Source organism: Malania oleifera, chromosome 6 (assembly GCF_029873635.1).
Source record: "Malania oleifera isolate guangnan ecotype guangnan chromosome 6, ASM2987363v1, whole genome shotgun sequence".
Lineage (NCBI taxonomy): Eukaryota > Viridiplantae > Streptophyta > Magnoliopsida > Santalales > Ximeniaceae > Malania > Malania oleifera.
In genome coordinates this window covers 72,419,272-72,445,701 of record NC_080422.1, presented here as the reverse complement: position 1 = coordinate 72,445,701, position 26,430 = coordinate 72,419,272, and the positions used below count along the sequence as shown (strand labels likewise).

Here is a 26,430-nt window from a genome sequence, read left to right as displayed (position 1 = left end):
ACACATGATCAAGTAACCTGGTGTTGTCACACCCTTCGGTCCAAAGTCGGCCCGCATTACACGGCGTCCCCGACACATGGCATAGTCCCAGGCTCCCATGTCATCGCACCAGTACAACTGGTGGATCTACACCCTTCGGTGATCAGCCGGTAAGGCTCACGCCCTCGGATATGGAGTCAGACACTCTTACCAAACATGGCAGGTGATATTTCACACCCTCAGATATAGAGCCGAACACTCTTTCACAACCTGGAACAATTCGGAACTTTGTTCCTATTTCATTGCAGCAAAACACAACTCATGCATGTTCATATAACCAAACAATCCACACCCATTTGGTACTCTAAAATCATGATTTTCCAAAAATATATAGTTTAAACAAGTCAAGGCACGGCCATCCCCATAACATAATATATATCACAATATATTCACGATTTTCCAATGAAACCAGAGATGCAACTCAATGCCCCCTTTTTCCCAAAACTGTAACATGAAAAACCTATAATTTTACCTATTAGATTTCCCCAAATGAGTAACCAAAACACACATAGGACCATGAACCACACTTCTACCAAGTCTGATTTTAAAAATAACTGATATAAATAGAATCCCTTACCTTTCCCCAAAAATCCAAACCCAAACTTTATAGCCCCTAAACCACAAATCGAGTTCCTAAAACCTATAAACCACAGTACAGAACATACTCACAATTCTATTCCCTACATAACTACTGAAAAAGAATTGAAAATCGAGCTTTACCTCAATTTTAAGTTAAAACCCGAAAATGCTTGGAATGAAGATCCGTTCTACAAATCTTGAAGAAAACCCTTCCTTGATCATCGTAGTAACGTCGGATCATCGATTCTAGCAACATACGACAAATAAATATATATATATATATATATATATAGTGGAATTCAAGTTTTTAGCAAGAGAGAGAGAGAGAGGATTTTTGATTTCTTAGCTAAGAAGCAACCTAACAGATATTTATAGCACCTTTGACTTGGCCAACCTCATTGACGAGTTGGCGTCTTTGTTGACGAGCCAATGAAGATACTTCGTCAACGAAGCGGTGGCCTCGTCGACGAGCTTGAGATTTCTGAATTCCAGAAACCACTCTGCTTCTCCTCGTCAATGAGCACCTGCAATTCATCGCCGAATAGCAGAAGGGCCTTTGTTGACGAAGCCTACTCAATTACTATTTTACCCTTCTCTTATTTATTTATTCTATATATCACGGTTTGAGTTCTTACAACCTCCCCTCCTTATAAAAATTTCGTCCTCGAAATTTGTAATCTCTCATTCACGAACTCATTTACACAATCAGACACACACTCGACTCTAGAAAGAACTGGCGGCTATTTACATCGAAGCCCCATCACAATACATACACACCCTTACTCATGGCGGAGGAATATCATGGTTACATAAATAAATTGTCTCAAGAGTTCACAATAATACACACTCCCCATGACTAACCACCTATCCCAATACCGTAATAGGGTATTATACACATATTCAGAACAACTGTGGATACTTCTGGCGTATCTTCGCTTCCAATTCCTAAGAAGCTTCTTCGATCTCGTGATTTAGCTACAATACCTTCACTAACAGTATATCCTTGGTACGTAATTTCTGAACTTTACGATCCAGAATCTGAATAGAAACTTCTTCATATGCTAAAGTATCCCCAATTTCCAAGTTCCTGTAACTAATAACATGCAAAGGAACCGACACGTACTTCCTTAACATGGATACGTGAAACACATCATGGATCCTCGAGAGTGCTGGGGGTAGTGCAATCTTTTAGGCTACCGAACCCACTCGCTCAAGAACCTCGAATGGTCTAATAAACCTTGGACTCAGCTTGCCCTTTTTCCCGAATCTCATCACCCCTTTCATTGGAGCGATCCTCAGAAATACTTTACCCCCTCCCACTTCGAATTCTAACTCACGGTGGCAAATATCCGCATAACTCTTCTGCCGACTTTGAGTCGATTTAATCCTATCCTGAATCGAACCCACCTTTTTAAATGTCTGCTGCACAAGTTCAGGTCCAAACACCTGATGTTCACCAACCTCATTCCAATACAGAGGAGACCAACACCTCTAACCATTCGGAGCCTCGAATGGTGCCATCCCAATACTCGCCTGGAAGCTATTGTTATAGGAAAACTCTACCAGTGGCATAAACTGTATCTAGCTAGCACCAAAGTCTAACACAAAAGCCCGTAACATATCCTCCAAGATCTATATTGTTCTTTTCGATTGTCCATCAATTTGGGGGTAGAACAATGTACCGAAAGCAAGTTTCATCCCCAGTGCTTCCTGCAAGCTCTCCCAAAAACGAGAGGTAAACTTCGGGTCTTGATCTGACACAATGGATACCAGTACCCCGTGCATTCTAACTATATCATGAACGTACATGTCTACTAGCCTACTCAAAGGGTAGCTAACCTTCATCGATAAAAAGTAAGCAAATTTCGTCAGCCTATCCATGATCACCTAGATAGCATTCTTCCTGTGAAGTGCTGGCGACAATTTGGTCACAAAATCCATGAAAATATGCTCCCATTTCCATTTCGGAATAGCTAAGGGATGTAACGGCCCTGCCGGCCTCTGATGTTCAGCTTTCACCTACTGACACATTAGACACTGCTCTGCGAACTGAGCAATTTGCCTTTTCATACCACTCCACCAGAAGGTCTCGCGCAAGTCCCGATACATCTTTGTGCTACCACGATGTACCATATACAACGAACAATGCGTTTCCTCCAGAATCATCTTTATGATCTCTTTGTCATTTGGAACACATAACCTGATTCCAAACCTCAACACATCCCTCTCAGAGATGTTAAAATCCACAACCAACCCCTGCGGTACTTTCTCCATAATCTCAGTCAACTCCGCATCACTAGCCTACGCGGCTTTAATACGCTCAAACAAAGTCGGCTAGATCACCAAACTAGTAATGAAAGCCCGATGATCACCGAACACCAACTCTATACCAAGGCCCTTTAGATCCCATCTGATATGATGCTAAACTATAAGTACAGATACTGTCGCATGCTCCGACTTCCGACTCAATGTATCAGCTACCACGTTAGCTTTTCCCAGGTGATAACTGATGGTGCAATCGTAGTCTTTGATTAGCTCAAGCCACCTACACTGCCTCATGTTCAACTCCTTCTGCGTGAAAAAGTACCAGTTGGATTTGTGAAAATCTTGCACTACACACCATACAAGTAGTGTCGCTAGATCTTCAATGCATAAACAACAGCAGCTAATTCCAAATCATGTTTATGGTAGTTCTTCTCGTATTCCTTCAGTTACCGAGAAGCATACACTATTACCTTACCCTGCTGCATAAGCACACATCTCAGAGCCTTCAGAGACGCGTCACTATAAATCACAAAATCATCATCCCCAGAAGTAATGGTCAAAACTAGAGCAGTAACCAGCTGGTGCTTCAACTCCTAAAAGCACTGCTTGCAATCACTGGTCCACTCAAACTTTACCCCCTTCCTGGTCAATCAAGTCAGAGGCCTAGACAACTTAGAGAATCCCTCCACAAGCTGACGATAGTAACCCGCCAATCCTAGAAAACTCCAAACCTCACGCACACTTCTCGGTCTCACCTAGTCGACCACAGCTTCGATCTTGCTAGGATCAACTGAGATACCACCTTTAGACACCACATGGCCTAAAAATGCAACTTGATTCAACCAGAACTCACACTTCTTCAACTTGGCATACAACTTCTTCTCCCGCAGAATCTGTAATACCAACCTCAGATGGTTTTCATGCTCTTCCGAACTCCTCGAATATACCAGAATGTCATCGATAAATACCACTACAAACTAATCCAAGTACTCATGGAAAACCCTGTTCATCAGATCCATGAACACTGCCGGAGCATTCATCAACCTAAAAGGCATGACTAAGAACTTGTAGTGGCCATATCTAGTTCGGAAAGCAGTCTTCGTCACATCCTCAGACCTATCTCACTTGATGATACCCTGACCATAAATCGATCTTCGAAAAGACCTACGTCCCTTGTAGCTGGTCAAAGAGATCATCGATACAAGGCAAAGGATAACAATTCTTCACAGTCACTTTATTGATCTCATGGTAATCAATGCACATGTGCATCGACCTGTCCTTCTTCTTCACAAACAAAATTGGAGCTCCCCAGGGCGAAACACCCAGGGCGAAGCATTAGATCGAATGAAGTCCTTGTCTAGTAATTCCTGCAACTGCTCCTTCAACTACTGAAGTTCTGTTGGAGTCATCCGATATGAAACTTTAAAGATCGGTGCCTTATCAGGTAGCAACTCTATTGCAAACTCCACCTCACGATCCGGTGGTAAACCGGGTAAATCTTTGGGATACACATCCAGGAACTCGTTAACCACTCGAATATCCTCAAGCTTCAACTCATCCCGAGGTGGTTCCCTCGTGCAAGCTAGGTACCCTTGACATACATCCAAGAGTAACCTCCTTGCTTGTAATGCCGATAGAACATGTGGCATCGAACGCACACGATCCTACAAACTCGTACTCCTGTTCCCTAGGAGGTCTGAACATTATCACCTTTCCACAACAGTCGATCATAGCATAACTGGAGGATAACCGATCCATCCCCAGTATGACATCGAACCCAAACATATTGTATACCACAAGATTCGCCGATAGCAGTCTTCCCTGAATTGCCATTGGGTAGTATTCTAACATCCTCCTATAGAACGATACACTCCTAGATGGTGTAGCTAAAGACAATTCTTCATTCATGACTTGGGCCTCCACCCCACAGAGTTTCACAAAACTAGTAGATATAAAGGAGTGGGTTGCACCCGAATCAAATAAAACCACAGCTCTATTTAAAAGCAACATCATAGTACTTGTTACCACATTCCCTGCATGCTTAGCATCCGCTGGAGTAAGCGAGCATACACTTGTCAGAGCTGTGTTCGCCTGATAAGTCCCCTAGGATACTTGATTACTTCCTCGATTCTGAATCGAAGCGAGCATAACCCTCTTTGGTGTGTGACAATCCCGTGTCATATGATCTGATTGGCCACAGTTGTAGCAATTACCCCCAAACAGTTGGCATTCACCGCTATGCCATCTGTGGCACCTGGTACAACGATCACATTATTGACTACCTGAGAACTCTGATGCTTAGTATTTTGGCGATAGCCCAAGCTCTTGTTCTTCTTCTTCTTCCATGATCCTTGGTGAGATCCAGACTGAGAACCAGAAGGTACTGGCCTCTTCTTCGGTTCCTGATCTACGTCATCCTTTCGGATGCCGGTTTCGATCATAGTGACCTTATTCACCAAAACCAAAAACTCACGAATCTGCAACATTCCCACTAACCTGCAGATGTCTTTCCTCAAGCCCTTCTCAAACCTCCAAGTCTTCTCGTAATCGTTTGAGATCAAACACAGTGCAAAACAAGATAACTCTATATGCTGAGTAGTGTACCCCTGAACCGTCATATTTCCATAAGTTAAAGCAGAAAACTCATCTGCCTTAGCGTCGTGTGTGGAGGCCGGGAAGTATCTTTCAAAGAAGACCTTTTTGAAACGGCTCCATGTCATCTCTATAGGACCAGCTCTCTATTTCTCTAGCAGACTCACCGCAGTCCACCATCACCCTGCCTCCCTAGACAGCTAGAAGGTAGCATAGAGGACCCTCTACTTATTTGTGCAGTGTAAGACCTCTAGAATCCTCTCAGTCTTCTTAACCTAGTCCTCTACTATCATCAGATCATGTCCTCCTGAGAATGTTGGAGGGTACATGTGTGTGAACCTCTCAATGGTGCACCTCGCAGCAGTAGGAGAACGTTCGTGTCTCCTAACACTTCGCCCGATCTCCCGCATGACCTACCTTGTCAACCCTCAAGGCGTGGAAGGGGACTTATTGCTCGTAATCTCCTTGGAGCCACTTCCCAAGTTGTTATCCTTGGGCTCCATTCTAAAAAAACGATAGGAATCTATTAGTACTCCCACATCATGTACAATTAACACAATCATTTACCACTAATCATGTTAACTACCACCTGACGGGTCCAGGTCTGTCCTATCACACCGACAGGAAAGTCATCAATGGTTTGCCAAGATTTAATATGAAATCTTCATTCCAGGAAAAACATGGAAGACCGCCAACGAGTCCCTGTCTAGCAACAAAACAAACCACGACCTACTTTACCCACTTCCTACATCCTATACATCGGTATGTACACACAACTATGCCTAACCAAGTCCACAAGACCTACAATTTGGTTAGTTCTGATACCAAGTTGTCACGCCCCAAACCTGGTAATGGGACCCAGGGGTGAATAAGTAATCTAACTTGTCCTTGTATCATACAAAACATCAATGATACGCTATAATGAATGAGGGTCTGACCCGATGGGGTTCCTGTACACCCTATACACATTCACATATATAACAAATAGGCAGCGAAAATTGTTCTTTCTATACATAAATTGTACATACGATAGGGGTGAGATACTTCTCAGTAAGGCAGATCCAAATTATATCGGTGTGTGGCATATGAGTGTTATCATGACATAAAACATACACAGTTCAATGTAATTCCAGTATTCTCACAAAATAGTTCCAGTATAGTGCATATCACGCACACACACACACACACACTCATTCATTATGGTGTATCACTGACATTTTTGTATAATACAGCAACATGTTAGGTTACTAATTCATCCCTGGGTCCCATTACCGGGTTCGAGGTGTGACAAAGAAGGCCGAACATATCTTATTTTCATGTATTTGGGTGCAAGTGTTTTGTATTGAATGATAAAGATGACTTAGGAAAATTCAATGCAAAATCAGATGAAAGAATATTCTTAGGATATACATTAAAAAGCAAGGCATTCAAAATCTACAATAAAAGAACTCTTACAATCATAGAATCAATACATGTAACTTTTGATGAGGAAAATCCATTTACTAAAACAAAAAATGTTGAGGAAGTTGAAACAACACAAAAGTTTGAAGACTTAGAAAGAAAAGAAGTTAAGGATGAGAAAAATGAACCAACTTCAAATGATGAATCTTTAGAAAAAATTTGAACTACCTAGAGAATGGAAATTTGTAAGGAATCATCCAAAAGATCAAATTATAGGAGAACCTTCACGTGGTGTAACCAATAGATCTTCATTGAAAAATATATGCAATCATTATGCATTCCTATCTCAAGAAGAACCTAAGAACATTGAAGAAACCTTAAGTGATGATTCTTAGATAGTTGCTATGCAAGAAAAGCTAAATCATTTTCAAAGAAATAAAGTATAGAAGTTAGTTCCTAGACCCGATGATCATTCAATAATTGGAACAAAATGGGTATTTAGGAATAAAAAAGATGAAAATGGAATAGTAGTACATGATAAAGCTAGACTTGTAGCACAAGGATATAATCAAGAAGAAGGAATAAACTACGATGAGGCTTTTGCTTCCGTAGCTAGAATGGAAGTTATAAGAATGTTATTAGCTTATGCATCCCACAAGGAATTCAAACTCTATCAAATGGATGTAAAGAGTGCATTCTTAAATGGATTTATAAATGAAGAAGACTATGTGGCACAACCTCCAGGATTTGAGGATATCCATAACCCTGATCATGTGTTTAGATTATAAAAAGTTTTATATGGGTTGAAACAAGCCCTTAGGGCTTGGTATGAGAGGTTGAGTGGATTTTTACTAGAAAAGGGATTTTCTAGAGGAAAGGTAGACAACACATTATTTATTAAAACTAAAAATGAAGATATGCTCATCATTCAAATCTATGTAGATTATATTATATTTGGTGCTACAAACGAAGATTTATGTAAAGATTTTGCAAGATGTATGCAAGATGAATTTGAAATGAGTATGATGAGAGAATTGAATTACTTTCTAGGACTTCAAATTAAGCAAGCCAAAAATGGAACTTTCATAAATCAATCTAAGTATATAAGAGACATGCTTAAGAAGTTTGACATGGAAAGTAACAAGCCTATAGGAACTCCAATGAGTACTTCGATAAGTCTTTACAAATATGAAAAGGGAAAAACAGTTGATATGAAATATTATCGAGGGATGATAGGAAGTTTACTATATTTGATAGCTAGTAGACCGGATATTATGTTTAGTGTACGCATGTATGCCTAGTTTTAGTCAGCTCTTAAGGAATCTCACCAAATAGCTATAAAACGAATTTTAAGATACTTGATAGGTACTATTGACTTAGGTCTATGGTATCCTAAGGACACTGGCCTTGAGATGATAAGCTATTCGGACGCTAATTATGCTGGATGCAAGATTGATAGAAAAAGCACAAGTGGGACTTGTCACTTCTAGGACAGTCTCTTGTCTCTTGGTTCTCTTAGAAACAAAATTCCATAGCTTTGTCTACTACTGAAGTTGAGTATATGACAGTAGGTAGTTGTTGTGTGCAAACATATTATATGAAACAACAATTAAAAGATTTTACTTCAGAGTATTCAGCAATTCCTATAAAGTGTGATAATACCAGTGCAATAAATATCTCTAAAAATCCCATATCACACTCAAGAACCAAGCATATAGACATAAGACATCATTTTTAAAGAGATCATGTGCAAAAAGAAGATATTATACTTGAATTTGTGAATACAATTGACGAATAGGTGGATATCTTTACCAAACCTCTTCCAGAAGATAAATTTATATCTATAAGAAGAGAACTTGGTTTTTTACATAGTAGGGAAGTTGCTTAGAAGGATACATGATGAGAAGTAAGAGAAAACTTAAAAGATAGGTTAGGTCAGGCGACTGAGCCTTAAGCCCCAGTCAACTGAACTCTTTCTAACTTTATCCATTTTTTAGGATAAGAAAGGTCAGGCAACTGGTCTTTAATCCTCAGTCGACAGACATGCTACTGTCTGGGAAAAATTAAAATGTGCTAAATGTCAGGTGACTGACCTCAACTTTAGTCGACCGACTGACAGGATTTTAAATACTTAACATGCGCGAAACCCTAACTCTTCAGATCCCTAATCAACTGACTTTGTTTCATTTCTAACCCAAACTCATTCTTCTTTGATCTCAAGTGATTCTACACTCAAAATTCACCGATTAAATCGTGAATTTCATCTTCCCACATCCTTCCCTTAAGATTTCTAGGGTTTTCACCTTTATTTTCCTTTGAAATAAAAATGTCAAGAACAGAAAACATGGAAAATCATGGTTCTACTTTAGGAAAGGATGACGATAGTATTAAGAAGTGGCTTGTTGCTCTCACACCAAGCAACAGTATCACAGTCACCTTCAAACTATGGAGCCTATCCTTGGTAAGGTTCTAGATACAACATTCTTTGAAATGGAATTTTCAAATATCATACCCATATTTAGAAAAATAGGATGGCAAAATTTTTTCATGTATCAAGCCAAAGGACTTTATCCAAACTTGGTTAAAATATTTTACAAAAATCTATTTCAAGGCGAGTCGGTAGATTTTCCTGAAGTTATGGGGAAATCCATTGCCCTTACTCCATAATCCTTGGCCCCTATTTTCCGTATTTGCTGAGGAGAATTTGACTGTCCTAACTTTGGGCAATCATGGATTATGGAACAAGACTTTACCCTTGAAGAATTCTTGCCACTTATCATGACTGAAGCTCCAGTTTACTTTGGAAATTCTCCACTATACAAGAAATTGAACCTCTAGGCATAGATTCTTCAAAAGATTATCACGTATAATATTTTGCCTCACACTGGTTCTCATGACTATATGTCATATTTGGATTGCTTTGTTATGTGGTGCTTTTTGAAAGAAAAGAAGCTTGATTTATCAAGTTTAATTCTTAAGTGGCTGCTATCAAGATTAGGAGCTCGTTGTGTAACTCTACCTTATGGTGGAATTTTTAACCTCCTATTTGCTCGTCTCGATGTAACCTCTCCCACTGAGTTATTTATCAAACATACTCGATATGGTTTTTTTTGGTCTATAACACTCAAACAAATGGAATATGAGAAACATGAGCAAGGTTTGTTTTAAAAAGGCAGAAGACAACCAAGACAAGATGCTAAACCAGCTCCACCTCATGTTCAGCAACTAGAACCTCAGTTTGATGCACCTTCTTGGTTTATTTATTTTCATCAGCAGTTCATGGACTTTAGTATAGAAATACATGCTAACTACAGCTCTCTTCAGGCGCACTATACTTCTTTAGACTAGAGACTTGGCTCGATTGAATAGCATTTGACCGGCACTTCCTCTTCATGTGAAAAGGCTCCAATGGAAGCCGAGTCTGATGGAAGTTAAGAAGGAGATAAATAAAAAGGTGAAGATGATGAGTCTGATAATGCTGGAGACACTTAGATCTATTTGCTCTTTAAACATTCTAAAGTTGTACTAAAAGCAGCTTTGTGCACTATTTTGTTTTTACACGCTTATTGCTCTTATTGCTTATCTCTTTAAAGCATGTTATTAATATGTTATGTTTTCTTTGGGCTTATTGATTATAACATGATAAATAGTATTCTCTGTTTTTGTGCCCAATTCTAATTTTTGTATGAGCTTATTGCTTTATCTCTTTTTGATTGATGTCAAAAGGGGGAGAACTTTTGAGCAAGCAAACCTGAGACAAACCTGAGACAAAAGTAATATAAAACTAAAATATCCTAAGACAAAAGTAATATAAAAATAAGATATACTATGAAAATTGTCTCTTGAAGTTTGACTTGACAAATGTGACACAGCTGAGACATATATTGTTGATAGTCATAGATCTTGAAAATTGACCTTACATGGAATCTAAAACTAAATCTGATACTATCTGATATACCATCATATGAATGATGTTTTACTTTCCAAATATTGTTAAGAGTATGTTTATTATAAGGGGGAGCCTTGATAAGGTTCACTCATTATTTTATTTTATTTTATTTTGCTCATTATTTGTCATCATAAAAAATGGAGAGATTATTGGCCTAACAAGGCTTACGAATCTTATTTTGATGATAACAAATCAAGGGAACTTAACATGTTTTGGTTAAGTGATGATGTTTCAAGAATCAAGTATATGGATTCAAAATCAAGTGCTCACAAGCTTTATTGAAAGTTTATACTCCAAAGACAGATGGTCAAATGAAGCTTAAAGTATATTTAAAGCTTAGATTCAAAGATAGAAAACTCCGATGAAGCTTAAAGTGTATTGAAACTTGAAGACAAGATGGACTCAAAGAAAGACAAGCATAAAGACTTAGTGCATAGAATGTTTTAAGTCTTATGTAAGCACTTCATTTAATGTCAATATGGTTGCATTGAAGCTCTTAGATTTCATTATTGACTTAGAGACCAAAATTTGAAAATATCGAAAAATATTTTTAAACGCATCAAAGCAATATGGCAAGTATAAAAGTTAACAAAAGTTTTTGGAAACAAAATTGTAAAGGCATATGTTGTTACATGATTAGGCGACTGACCTGTTCTGGTTAGGCGACCAACCTTTTTATGTTGAAATAAATTGGGAAGTCAAAATAGGCCCAGTCGAGTGACCCTATGAATTCAAGCGACTGACCCCATTCTGACTTTGAAATTTCGTTGGATTTTAAAAGATCAGGTGACTGACCTCAATAGTCCACGCGACTGAACTTCATAACGGTCAAATTTAAACAGCGAAGAACAGTTTCCAAATTTAATTGCTTGGTCCCCAAATTTTGTAATAACTTTAGAAATACTCAAAGCCATTTGGGGAACACCAAATAGAAGCTTTTTACATCTATAAATACATGAGAAAACCTAAAGATTTTACACACCAAAAATTACAATAAGCAATCAAGTTATTTTATTCATACTCTTCAAAACCTTATTGCAAATACTCTGCTGAAGTTCTTGCTAATCAAATCACACAGTTCATTGCTCAATTACTGAGAAATTCAAATCTAAGAAATAACTTGGTGATAAATTTATGAACTTCAATTCTTTCTATATTGATATTTAATTGAAGTATATTTATTGTCCATTCAGTTGTACTAATTAGCTCTTTTGAGAGTGTCATTGTACACCAAATTGTTTCTTGTTGATTTTTGACGGTTTAGGTTATTGAATCGTTGGACTATCGAGAGGGGACTTTTGCTAGAGAGATTTGTTAACGGTTCAGGGGATTGGATCGTTGTACTAGTAAGAGGGGATTTTTGTTGGAGAGATTTTAACTTTGGCCTAATAAAAAAGTTGGAAAGGGAAATCTTCACAACGATTTGCTTGGGGTAAGGATGTAGGTCTCAAACCAAACCTTGTAAAAATATGGTGCTGCTCTCCTTACCCTACTCTCTTTAATTTCCTACTTATATAAATTGTTTGGATGTTTACTTAATTATTGAAAATTAAATAGTTATTGGGAATTGCAGAAACCTTGATTAAAGGAAGTACGTTGATTGTGGAAAACTTTTATTAAAGGGAGTGCGTTGATAAATATCATAGTTCATTAACATACTTAAACTCACGTAACTTGTTTGGTATCAAAATATGAATTTTGAAAGCTTCCTGAAATTTCTATTTTATTGTGAAATCAAGCTTACCTTATTGATTGGATTGATATTTTTGATCTTTATTATCATTCATCAATAAATACTAAATCTTGGATTGAGTGTTGGTTATTGCAAATCAATTATACTTGTGTGGTTGCTGAATATAAAAAGTTGGGAAAGATTTATAAAGAAATTTTTAAAAAACCTAATTCACCACCCTCTTGGGATTACACCTTATTTCTCACGTCCACAAAGCCACCCTGAGATAAAACCAATCTCCCTGCAGCTCTGTCCTTGCAAATCAGCAAACCAAGACCCATCTTGGCCATGCCCAACACATTCATTTCAAAACCTTTCAACAGAGTTCCCAACTGATTAGCCTTAGTTAAAGCATTTCCAGCCAATAACATATTATTCATACACAATAGATACATCACATCACTGCATTCTATCATCCTCTTCCTAAGTGGAAGCCTTACCAACTCACACACTTAGTGTATATGCAATACCTCCATTTCCTCCACCACAACACTTATCATTTTATTTTTCCCTTTGCTATGCACGACAACTTGAAAAATAGTAGAAACCTTACTGTTGGTAGTAATGAATGCATAAAACTCTAGAAATTCTAAATTTATACATGAGTAGTGGTCTGATAGTGTACATGGGCCCACCGTGATTCTGCTGGTCTCCCGACTTGAAACTCCCTACAATATGAACTATGTTATTTCTGCCCTAAATTTGTTGCTCCACCTACATCACATGCTCATTCATACTGTGATACTGTTGACCTATGATAGAACTCCCCCCATTTCTGCCCTGAGTCCCTAACTCCATCTGAATAACATGATTGCTGCTGCCATAGTTTTCTAGCATTTGTTTCTCTTCCTTTACTTGAGTACAATGCCCTATGACTTTATTAACAAAAGTCATGTCCTCGATCACCCCTTTGTTTGCCACAGGATCACCCAACTTGCACCTACCTTTCTTATAACCCAGAAATATGTACTGTCTAGACATAACACCAAGCCTAGATCCTCCATCACTAGAATAGTGCACCAGTGGACATCCACTCACAACCGAGTAGTCTACCGCAAAACCTTCACATAATCCACCTGCAACTCTCCCATCTAGTGATACTTTTGGCGATCAGTCATATGAGAAACACATTATACTCACTAACTTCACCAAGAAGTACCCTGCAAGCTCTGTATATAACCTTCCCTACTCACAAAACTTCTTGAACGAAGCTAGCATACTCAATCCCAATGTTTGACCTAAGGATTTCTCTCCTAGTCTGGTACCCCACCTTAACCACAAGTTTAACTTGGTAAACACATCAACATGAGGCTTGTGCCACATGAAATAAACCAAGACTTTTCGTGATACACCTATGAAAATCATATGTCTGCCCCGTGATGGTATCCTCACCAGTCCCCAAATATCTGAGTACATGTAGTCTCCCATATGCTCTAACCACATGTGCCATGGAATATCTGACTTAGATTCAACAACTGTAGCTCCACCTACAACTGTAACACCCTGTAGTGCATAGATATTTCCCTCTACTTTATCTCCTTTCATCACTATCAAGTCGCCTTCACACACTTTCATTCCACTTTTAGACTCGTAACGAAATCCATTACAATCTAAAGTACCCAATGAAATAACTGTTGTATGAGTCATTCCCAGTTTTGATAATGACAAATACTTTGGTATTTAATGGTTGTAAAGTTTGTGTGCAAGTTCTCATTAACAAGTTCATATAATGGCATGCGGCAACCTGAAGAGAAATGAAGACCCCGACACATTTATTATTTGTTGTAATGTTATTGGGTCTATAATAATTTCATTTCAAAAAGGTCTGTAATAATCTGCATATCATGCATGTAGAACTTATAAGCTCAAGACCTTAAAGATACCTTAGGGGCTGACCTATGCCAGGTTTTTTGGCGTACTTAAAAAGGCCTTAGAAAGACCCTAGGTCCCAGCACTTGCACGTAAGAAAGGCCCCAACATCACTTAAAATATCAGGGGTATTAATTAAAGTTAAAATTGGACTTAATAGGGACTTAATAGGCAAAACTACAAGAGGTCAAGCGGCCGAACCCCTGGAGTTCAAAACTCCTCGGATGCCCGAACTGTTGAAAAGTTAATATTTGACCTAGCTCTTAGGCGACCAAACCGTTTTAAACATATCATCCCCGAGTGCCTGAACCCTTTGAAAAGGACCCCTCACCAACTCAAGCTACCGAGGAAATCTGTTAAAAAATGATCCGGGTGATCGAACCTCTAAGTTCGGGCTACCGACCCACTAACCGGGCACCCGAACCTACGAACAAATGTTTTTGACTTTTTTTTGGGCTACCGAACCTAGACTCGGGTTACCGAACCATTTAAAGTGTTCTTCAAAGCTAAGTCTATTCGGGCGACCGAACCTCGGTTTAGCCACTCAAATCTCTTAGGTAAAATTAATTTTTACTGAAAATTAAATAGGGTAAATTGGGTTAATTTTCTTAATGGCTTTTAAAATGGATTTAATTATCTTCATTGAGTCCCCAACGGTCAAAAATTTTCCCTTGCCTATATATACATGTTCATTTGCTTAGATTAGCAAGGATTAGCAAAATTAATTAGGGTCAAACTCTCTCAAATTCAAAAATCCTTCTTTAACCTATAATACTCCAAAACACTTATACACATCATCCTTCTTGATCTTACAAGTGTTGTGAGTATATTTTGTGTACTAGTGCTTAGTAGGTATTGCTAATACTACCATTGTCTTACTTGAATATTTGATATTGATTTTGGGGAGTTTAGCATGGTTTATCCCACAGATTTGAACATTATAAATCTTGTGTTGGGATAAACTAACAACCTTAAGGATCTTTGCATTGTCATTGCAAGATTCCTATAGTTTTAATTTTGTTGTGCAAAATATTTTTCTACAAGCCAAAATATTTTCAAACAACTCTTGTGTTTGAGAAAATATTTTTGAGTTCGTTTGAATAATATTACTAGCATCTTTGAAACACTTATCTGATATTAAAATTTGATATACTTTGCTTTTAAAGATTAGCTTATTTGAACACTCTTGTACTTGACTGAGTATAATCATTATATTGAGTGTAGATTGCACATATACACCACTGAGCTTATAGTTCATACATGTTTGGTGTGGATTGATTGTTACTTGTGTATATTGTAGTACATATTTACTTAGTGTGAGAAGCATATTTTCGTGTACGAAAAAATTTATACACAGTTGTTGTATTCCAGGTACAGGCCTGAAGAGGAAGACTAAACCTGTTGAATAGTCTCGAACTGGTTTAGACCCAGTTAGGAAAGCTATGTGGCCATCCTAGTAAGGCGTGTTGGTTGAGGTCAGGCCTGTTAATTGATCTAGTTGTAATCGGTGCCACTCCACCCGTTAAGTGAGTTTTAGTAGAATCCTCGGGCTTGCGAGAAAGAGGTAAGGACGTAGGCACAGTTGATCGAACCTCGATAACATTTCTTGTGCGTGCTTTTATTTTTTTTATTTTAAATTCTAGCACATGAATGTTTATATTTTACTATTGTGAATAATTGGGTTTATAATTGCATAGACAGACCTTAGGTTGTATAATACTGCTATTAAACCGATAGACTTAGGCGATAATTTTTAAATACCCAATTCACCCCCTATTGGGAATACACCAAAGCTAACAATTACATTCTTTCTTAGACCCGGTTCATGCTTTACATGACATATGGTTCTTACAACGCCATCATACATTATGATTTTGATATTTCCAATAACAAATATTTTGCATGAAATATCATTTTCCATCAAAAAACAACCAGTATAAACTGACTTGTAGGTGTCAAACCATTTTCTAGGATAAGAGAATCCGGTATCTAAGATCTAAGAATCGCCCATGAGGCACTCCAAACCTAATGAAACACATAGCATAACTCCATCACTACATTCTAAATCTTCCTCCACTACACTTGCAGATTTTGACGAACCTTTAGACATATATCAACATTCTAGTTTTCGCCAAACTAATGCCGGAGAATCCTCATCCATGACGTGGTATAACACATCATTAGTCAAACAAATTTGAATGGTTAATACTTCCGTTGCTCCCAATTCATTCCAAGTTGTTGCATCTATGCTATCCGGTTGAATTTGTATAAAACTTTCACACCATGCCTTGCTGCACCACGAGATCCTTCAACCTTCTCTACCACACAACAAAATTTTCGGTTCCAACAAATTTGACAACGCCAAATTTTGCAAAAGAAGATGTAGAGGCCATTACAACTTCTTTTTGATACCAATTGTTGTGAAAAACGCCCCTTTAAACAATGCACAACTTAATAACAATTTGTGTAAAAGGATCAAACATACACTTGTAACAATCTAAAATGATGAATTTAGAATACTTCCACAACCATAGCAATATAAAGAAAGCAATAACAAGAGCAACGACACCACGAATTGCGTGGTTCGATAAAGCCTACATCCACGGGAGTAATCGAGAAAGATTTCACTATGAATATCAAAGTACACAATACAATGAGTTTTGAATGATCTCTCCTCTATCTTCCACACACAATATACTTAGAATAGTATATTTAACAAGCCCACGGAGGTATACCTTCAAAAACCCAACCGTCCCAACGTCCATATTCAAAATTTGAATTCATTCTCATAGCTTCGAGAGCAATCGTCAACGAAAAGGGTCCATTCGTCGACGATTTGTGGCCATTCGTCGACAAATCATGCCCATTCATTGACGACTACTGAATGTCTGAACTTTTTCTGCTCTCGGTATCCCCACTCATCTACGAGTGAGGCCCATTCGTCGACGAGTGTCTGGTACACAACACCAATGACTTCTCACATATGTTTTTCTTCCTTTATTTTATGCACTCCACCAAGTATAAGAGCCACAAAAATACAACACACTTATAATCAGAATATTATACTTTTATTGAGTTTGCACTGAGAGTGGGGGATTGCATAATATTTGTTGACATTTGAAGAACATTTACATCAATTTAACTTAATTCATGGAAGATCCGTAACTTTTTATCAAATGATTAGTATCTTTAATTTGTGTTCAAAGAATATAAAGTGAAAAAAAGAACAAAACTTTTTTACTTATGTCATCTTTTATTATATTCTATTTTTTTTATAAATGAAAAAACTAAAATACAATTTTTTTAAGAAAAGGGTAAAGATTTTATTAAAAAACAAAAAGAGCAAAACAAGCTCAAGTAAAAAACTTGAGAAAAGATGGAGGTCGATTTTATGATGACAATATTATAATGAAGCAACCAACCTATAACACGACCACCCAATAAAAATACATCGGATATTAAGGAACACCACACGAGATTTTGCAGATGAGATCCGCATAATTGTGTTTAGAGATCATAATTGTCTTATTCAGTGGCGTCCACTCCAAAAAGATTTTAGCGTTCATCTTCTAGAGTCTTGGCTTTGAAAATAATGGCACCCTTATAATAGTATTCATGCGTTCATCTTCTAGTCTTGGCTTTGAAAATAAGGGCACTTGGCGCCCAGAATAAAATCGGCATATGCCCGTCATTACACCACGTACCTGTCATTGTGACTAGCAGCAGTGCATGGCCCCATTCCTCCCCCCTATATATATTGAGGGATGGAGATGCCAAAGACACTCACCCCATACCCTTACTTCACCCATATCACATCCATCCCATAAGCTCAAACCATCAAAAAATCATCTTCCATCACCATGGAGAGGAAGTCACTCACCCTTTTCTTCACCATACTGCTCGTCCTCTTTGCCACTCGTAAGCCACTCTTATTTTTACTTTTTTATTTTTATGCATGCGTGTGTGTGTGGGCGAGAGAGAGAGAGAGAGAGAGAGAGGGAGAGAGAGAGAGGGGAGGAGAGGAGATTTTTGACAATTTTCTTTATAAATAAGTTATTTATCTGCATTTGATATTTTTTTAAGACCCGAAATTTGTATATGGACAAACCCACCCTTCTCATCAATCCCAATGGAACCCAATGGATCCATGAATGAAAATATTGCAATCTATCCATGGATGAATCGCTGAATAAATTATAAGTAGAAAATTAAATTTAGAATTTTGGGGTCCACTAAGGTCCAATTTTACTTTTTATCACTTGAACAAACTAGAGTGAACTGTATCTGATTATTAAGCTAGGGCGTATTTAATCCAATTTTATTGCAGAGGAAATGATGGTGCCAGCTGAGGCAAAGGTGTGTGAGGTGCTGAGCGGGAAGTTCTCGGGGCCGTGCATTGGGAACGACAGACAATGCGACAACGTTTGCAGGAGGATTGAAGGCGTCGGGTTCTTCGGAGGGAGATGCAAGGGACTCCAGTGCTACTGCAAGAAGAACTGTTAAATTAAATGTGCTAATTAATTAATTAGTTGGGTGTCTCGTATATTTTTATATATATGGGTCACTTTAATTAATTAATTAATTAATTAAGCAATAAATAAAAATAAATGTAGAATGAATAAAGATCTCCCTTCAAGCAGCTACCTAGGTAGTTGGTTGGGGAGAGAATCACAAGCTTGCAGTTTCCTGCATGCTGCTTTGTTGCTCGTCATCTCGCTGTGACTTTCTTGATGTGTGAACTGTGAAACATGTGTTACTTTTAATTTGTATTGAATAAAAATCACTCCTTTATATAAAGAGTAAGATTTGTACTTGTTCAGTTTATTTTTATTTTTATTCTTAACTTGCTTGCATATATATATATATATATATAAAATTATGAGAAAACGATTTGTGACTTTAGTGACACAAAGGTTTGAGAGTTTACCTCGGTAAATTATTAGGCGTGCATCAATGGACGGGTAACTTTCATCCATTAAATTTGGTGTCGTACCATAGTGTCCAAAGTGACGTGATGAAGACTAGAGTTTCCGGGCTATTAAAAAAAAAAAAAAAAACTAAGAGGAAACAAGCTTTGAAAACTGGGACTAAGAGTACCACTCAACATAATTGATGAAGGTACATACATAAAATTATAAAAATAAAAGAAAAAAAGCAATGGCATATATTAGGTTGTATTTGAGATTATGAACCTCAAACCTAGAATTTAGATTTATGACTTGTATGAATTAAAGCATAAAATTCAATATAATTTTATATTGTATTTAATTTTGTTAATATCTATAACAAATAAAATTTAAGGTTTAAAATCTAAGTTCCTATAAATAGATTGTTATGCTGCCTAAAAATTCTAATAAGAGATTGAGCTTAGCTCTTCTATTTCCTGCTATTAACAATTTATATATATTGAGCAAAAATTACATATAGTAATTTGTTGGAGATTCAAACTCTTTCATTGATTGTCAAATGTTATGTTGTAGTACTATATCATAATAAAAATTATAATTCACCGTTTGGGAGAACTAAATTCAGATGTTGAATTTAAATTTATGAGTTTGGATAAAACATAACACATAATCTGCTCACTCGGGTTGGCTCAAGTGGTAAGGATGATTTGTGATTTTGGTGACCCTAAAGTCATGGGTTTGATTCCTTGTTCAGAGTTTACCCGGTGAATTTCTAGGGATGTGTCAATGTGCGGGTAAATTTCACCCCCTGGGTTTGGTGGTGTACCATAGTGTCCAAAGTGACGCAATAATGGTTAGAGTTTTCGAATTATAAAAATAAATAAATAAATAAAATATAATTATATTAAATTTCTTTCAAATTTATATTAATTAACAAATTTATCGCTGTAATCCAACCTCCAAGTTCTACATAAAATGCGGTAAGTCACAAATTTATAAGAAAATAATTTGCTTGCGCTCAGAATAACTATAATTTAGGGCATGGGATCCATTTTTGGTCAATTCGCGTGCATGGAGGTGTAAAATAAGATGAGATTCCGAACTAAAATAGTTTATGAAAACGAAAAGTAAATAAAAGTATCACAATTGTTAAATTTAGCATAGAGGATATATTGTTGTAACACACCCATGACAAATTACCTTTTACATGATAAATAAATTAGTTGAAATTATTTTTTGTAAACATATATCATACCCTTGAGCACTATCTTAAAATAATGTCTATATATCACATAATAGCAGATAGAATTTTCTTATCTTCATCTATATTATGTAGCATTTCCTTTTCAAATTTAATTTTAAGACCAATGTGATGATCTATCAGTGAAATATATTATAAATATCAAATAAAAGCAAAAATATAGCCACAATGATTTTTCCTTTGGATGAAATCTAGATAAGGAATAACACATAATGCAATTATAGAAGAATTTGATAATTTATATTAAAAATTTATTTTTACAAAGCAAATGATAATGCAAAATTTTATTTAAATCTTTAACAAGGAATAAATAAAGGAATAATTAATTTAAAATTTGACCATAGATAAAATAACATCTTTTCTTCATATTGCACGTTGGATGGGATAACAAAAAATATATAAAGAAAAAATTATTATCTCACTTTTTTAATTCCATCTTATTCTTTTTTTTTTAATAATTCGGGAACTCCAGCACTATGGTGCAACTTTGGACGCTATAGTGCGGCACCAAACTCAAGAGGGTGAAAGTTGTTCGTCCATTGACATACCCCTGATAATTCACCGGTGTAATGTCTGAAGGAGAAATCGAATCTGTGACCTTAAGGTTACTAAAGTCATAAGTCGTTCTTACCACTAAGTTGACCCAACTGGACTAATTCCGTCTCATTCTTAGTAATAGTTTGTACGGTAACATCCTTCATCTTCCTCTTTCCTTTCATCTTCCAGGACTGCTTCTTCTTCCACCTTCTTGACATCACTCTATCGTCCAATTGCTTTGCCTTTTGAGGGAGTGAGCCTTGCGAATGGGATACCTTTTTCAATTTATTTCATTATTAGCGTATGAGATATTGGATACATACATAAGATTAACTGCTAATAATTTTTTTTTTTTTTTATAAAAAGAACTGAACTCTACAACTAATTATTACTAACAACATGCGTTTTGACTCACCCAACCATTCAAAGATAAGGTTTCAGATTTCTAGCAAAGGAAAATAGAATGGGACAAGGATTGTGAATAAAAAAATACGCGGCGCCAAGAATTGTCAACATCTATCGTCCCGACGTCAAATAATGGTTGCAAGAAGTGATAGATGGCAAACTGTCTGTGCATGCCACGGACCACGCGCAAGAAAACCCACAATCAACCAAATCTCACCGACAAGACTCCAGAGTCCACACAGCGCAATTATACAGTCTTTGCAAGCTTTCCGTTTTTATGAATTTGATTTTCAAATTTCGTTGTATTACTGTTAAAAATATACAATTGATCATGTATATAAGAAGGGCTTAAAAAGTTTAACTGGCCAAGGCCTTGTTTGTGTGCATAGTATATAGAAGCTGGACTCTTATATATGGTTTAAAATTCTCATCCAATCCTTTTTTTTTTTTGGTGAACTTTTAAATTGGTGCTGAATATTTTTTTACTAAACAAAGAGAACTTTTCGCTCATGATTGAGTGAAAATTTGGTTTTATATATATACTAAATAATTTCTTACTAAACAAGAGAACTTTTCGCTCATGATTGGACGATAAATTTATTTAGAAATTCGGTTGTGTGTGTATACTATTATGTTTCTTTGGCTCACTTTTGGAATTTGTTTTTCCTGATACTTATGGGACTATTGGGAATTATTAGAAGAAGAGTTACAAGGTTTTCATTTCTTTATAAAGTATCAATTTAGAAAAGGTAATAAGGTGGCGAATTTCTTAACTCGTCAAGGCGAGGGAGGCAACGAGAAGATATTTTGCAGATGATGTGCTATCAAGTAAAATGAGAGGTCTCATTCTTATGGATAAGTTGAGCATTCCAAGCCTTCATTTTTAATTGACATCATTTGATTTTCCTCTAATTTTTATTTACATTTTATTTGTTTGGCTTTGATTCCATATAGGTATGTTTAGATTGGTTTATTTGAATTATTATATTGGTATTTGTTTATTGGTTTTGATATCTGGGATAATTTTTATAGTTTATATGTAAATCTCATGTGTCCTACTTGTTACTACGGCTTTGTTCCGTCATAAGCAAGAGGTATCAATAAAATTGAGGTTCTATTAAAAAAAAAAAAGCTAAAATAATTTGCATTCAAATTCAAAGACAAACTAAATTATATTCAAAATTAGCTCATAATTGAATTTGAACTGAATTTCATGTTCAGTGTTTATTAGTTAAATTTATTAATGTTTCGTATATATAGAAGTATGAATTTTAGGTTTGCATTTATAAATGTATGCAATTGAATAAAATTCAATATGTTATATACTAAATAATTGTATTCAAATTTAGATAAATTTAAATTTAAAATCTAAAGTCTTAACATTTCAAACACAAATAAAAGTACTTGAAAAAAAATATATTTTTCAATTATAAAATTAGAACATACAGCGTGACGACTTTTAAAAATAAAATGCTAAAATTTATGGCTAAAAAACCAACAACACTTTGCATGTGTTGTGAGAAAACTTTCGGCTTCAATAATTTTCAAAGTGGTATGAGAGATTTAGAACGAGCTACTAACTCAAAACGTTCAGAACTTAATTCTTTACCCGATCAAACTTGCACCAAACGAAGACCTATAACCAAGTGTTTGAAAGAAATAATTGTACAATAACGCGTCAAGCACGTCGATAAGCAGCGGGATGTGTCATTTGTCATTTGAACGCCACCCTTCTTCTGCTACCGCTTGTGCAGACATATATTAAGATAAATAGATTGAACACAGCAGAAAGAACCAAATTAAACCACCACGCACGTACCCACCTCAGCATTTTTTGGCAGTTTGTACGTAGTCATTTGAGACTCTGTTCGTCTTCACTATGGATAAGAATGCTCTTGGGCTTATCGCCATGCTCTGTTCTTTATTGCTCCTCGTCAGTATTGCATATAAGTCTCCTACCTAGTTTTTTCTTTAATTCATTCCTTTTAATTTGTTTTATTTTGATAAGTAATTCATTTATAAGAGTAAAACAATAAAACTAAATCTTAGTCCCACTAAGTGGGGTCAGCTATAAAGGCAGCCGGGTGTACAAAGCTCTCGCATATGCGGGGTCTAGGGAAGGGGTAGACCACAATAGATCTATAGTATGCTACCTTACCTTACATTTTTGTAAGATGCTGTCTCCACACCTCAAACCCGTGACCTCCAGAACACACAGCAATAACTATCATTCATTTATGGGAGTACGTACATTAATTAATTTTGATATATATGAATATGATTACAATATGTATATACGTGTGTCTATATATATATATATATATGTGTGTGTGTGTGTGTGTGTGCGTGTGTGGCCATTTGTATAATAATAATTTTTTTTTTTTATAAGAAAGGGTAAATTTATTAAAGGAGCGACAAGGAAGCAGCTTAAATCCTCCCGGACAAGCAGAAGAAAATGACAAAGAAGGGAGAAATGAGCAAAATCACCCTCCCAAGTCGGAGCAAATATAGGAAAACTCTTTCCTGTCAAAATAAAACAAAAGGAAATTAGACCTAATCTAAAGGTATAGGTGTGATAAACAATTATCATACACATTTGTGGTTGTGGAGTAATTTTCCTTGAAGATTCTTCCATCCTTCTTCTTCCAAATTTTCCAACAAATGACTGTCGAAATAGTTGCTTTCATCCTTCTAAGAAACCCTTTAGGCTTCCATAAATTCCATGATAAGAGCATTGATTTCAAAGAATTCGATATGACCATGTGATTACATGTCCTCTAGCACACGAGAGCCCAAATTTGCTTGCTGAAGTGATAGTGAAGGAAAATGTGATCAACTCCTTCGCTTTCCTTCTTGCACAAGACACACATAGAAGCCATCATCCATCCCTTTTTTTTTTTTTTTGCATATTATCTATTGTAAGAATTCTGTTATTAACTATAAGCTTGAAACCGCTCACCTTTGATGGAATAAAAGAGTTCCACAGCTGATAGTATGATATGTTTAGTTCATTACAATTATTCCTATGAACAAGCTAATTGTGTCACACCCCTAACCCGAAAATGGAATATAGGGGTGAAAATGAAATCTAACCTATCCTTGTATCAAAAAAAATATTCAAAATATAGGACTATGGATGAGGGTTCGATCCTGTGGGATTCCCAGACACCCTATACACATCCATGCACAACAGAATATACGCAGCGGAAAGGGGTCATTCTATACAAACATGGTACCATACCAGAGTCTATACACAAACAGAGTCAAGGCTCCATCATACAATATACAACCGGTTGCCCAACATATCTCAAAATGACAACCCGTGAAACAAAAGTCCTAACACTTACCCAAGCGCTATCCGCAATACACCGGCCACTACACTCCCCACTCAAGGACGTTAGTTCCGATTACTTGAAGGACCTGAAAAAAATATGTACATATAGTAGGGGTGAGACACCTCTCAGTAAGGAGGAATACATGTTATATTGGTATGTGACATTTAAGTGTTATCATGACGTAACACATATACAGTCAAATGCAATTCTAATACTAATTTCACAATAGTGCATACACGCACACACACATGATCAAGCAATCATGGTGTCGTCACACCCTTCAGCCCGAAGCTGGCCCGCGACATACGACGTTGGCCCGCAGCCAACCCGTGTAACACGGTACCACTAGCACATAGCTAGTCCCAGACTCCCATGGCATCGTATCAGCACTAACTAGTGGATCCACACCCTTCGGTGATCAGTTGGTAAGGCTTACGTCCTCGGATATAGAGTCGGACACTCTTACCAAACATGGCCTAGAGATTTCATACACCCACGGATATAAAGCCGAACACTCTCAATACCTAGAACAAATTCGGAACCACGTTCCTACTCGCATTTCAACCAATCACACCCACATGCATGCTCATATAACCAAACAAACCACACCCATTTGGTAATCTAAAATCATGATTTTCCAAACACATACATTTTAAACATGTCAAGGCACGACCATCCCTATAACACAGTAAAAATCAACATATACATTCGGTTTTCAACAAAACCAGGGATGCAGCCCATCGCCCCCTTTTTCCCAAAACTGTAATCATGAAAAAACCCATAGTTTTCGACTGTTAGATTCCCTTAAATGAGTAGCCAAAACACACACAAGACCGTGAACCACAATTTTACCTAGTTCGATTTCAAAAATAATCGACATAAACAGATTCCCCTTACCTTTCCCCCAAATGGAAAATCGCGAACTCTAAGGCCCCTAAACAGCGAACCGAGTTCCAAAACCTACAAATCCCAGTACAGAAGATACTCACAAGATTATTCTCTACAAAACTACCATATCAGAATTAAAAATCGAGTCTTACCTTGATTTTACGGGAAAACCCAAAAAAAGTCGAATAAAAAATTTGATCCGTAGAACTTGTAGAGAACCCTTCCACGATCCTCGTGGTAACTTTGAATCATCAAATCAGATGATGAATGGCAAAGAATTATAGAGAGAGGAAGTGTATGGAGAGTTTCTAGAGAGATAAAGAGAGGATATTTATATTTCTTAGCTGAGAAGTAATGAAAATGGATATTTATAGTACCATTGACTCAGCAATTCTCGTCAACGAGACCTTATAGTCTTCTCATTGACGAGACCATGACCTCGTCGACGAGTCTAGGATTTTTGATTTTTCGAAACCCCTCAGCTTCTCCTCGTCGACGAGCCCTGAATTTCTTCGCACTTCACAATACCTCTCGGCTTCTCCTCGTCGACGAACACATACTCCTCGTTGACGAGAAATATGAGGCCTTCGTCGATGAACTCTGGCTTTGTCGACGAAGCCTTCTCAATTTCTAATTTTACCCCTCTTTTAATTATTTAAACTCATATATCA

The 26,430-nt window shown here is 36.8% G+C and overlaps 1 protein-coding gene across 1 annotated transcript; it reads left to right on the top strand.

The window, feature by feature from the left end:
- The first annotated feature begins 17,983 nt into the window (after positions 1–17,983).
- LOC131157030 (defensin J1-1-like) lies at positions 17,984–19,223 on the top strand. Its single transcript, XM_058110868.1, has 2 exons — positions 17,984–18,344; positions 18,754–19,223. The coding sequence occupies exons 1-2, from the start codon at positions 18,287–18,289 to the stop codon at positions 18,927–18,929; spliced, it is 234 nt and encodes a 77-aa protein (XP_057966851.1). The 5' UTR covers positions 17,984–18,286; the 3' UTR covers positions 18,930–19,223.
- Positions 19,224–26,430: the final 7,207 nt, after the last annotated feature.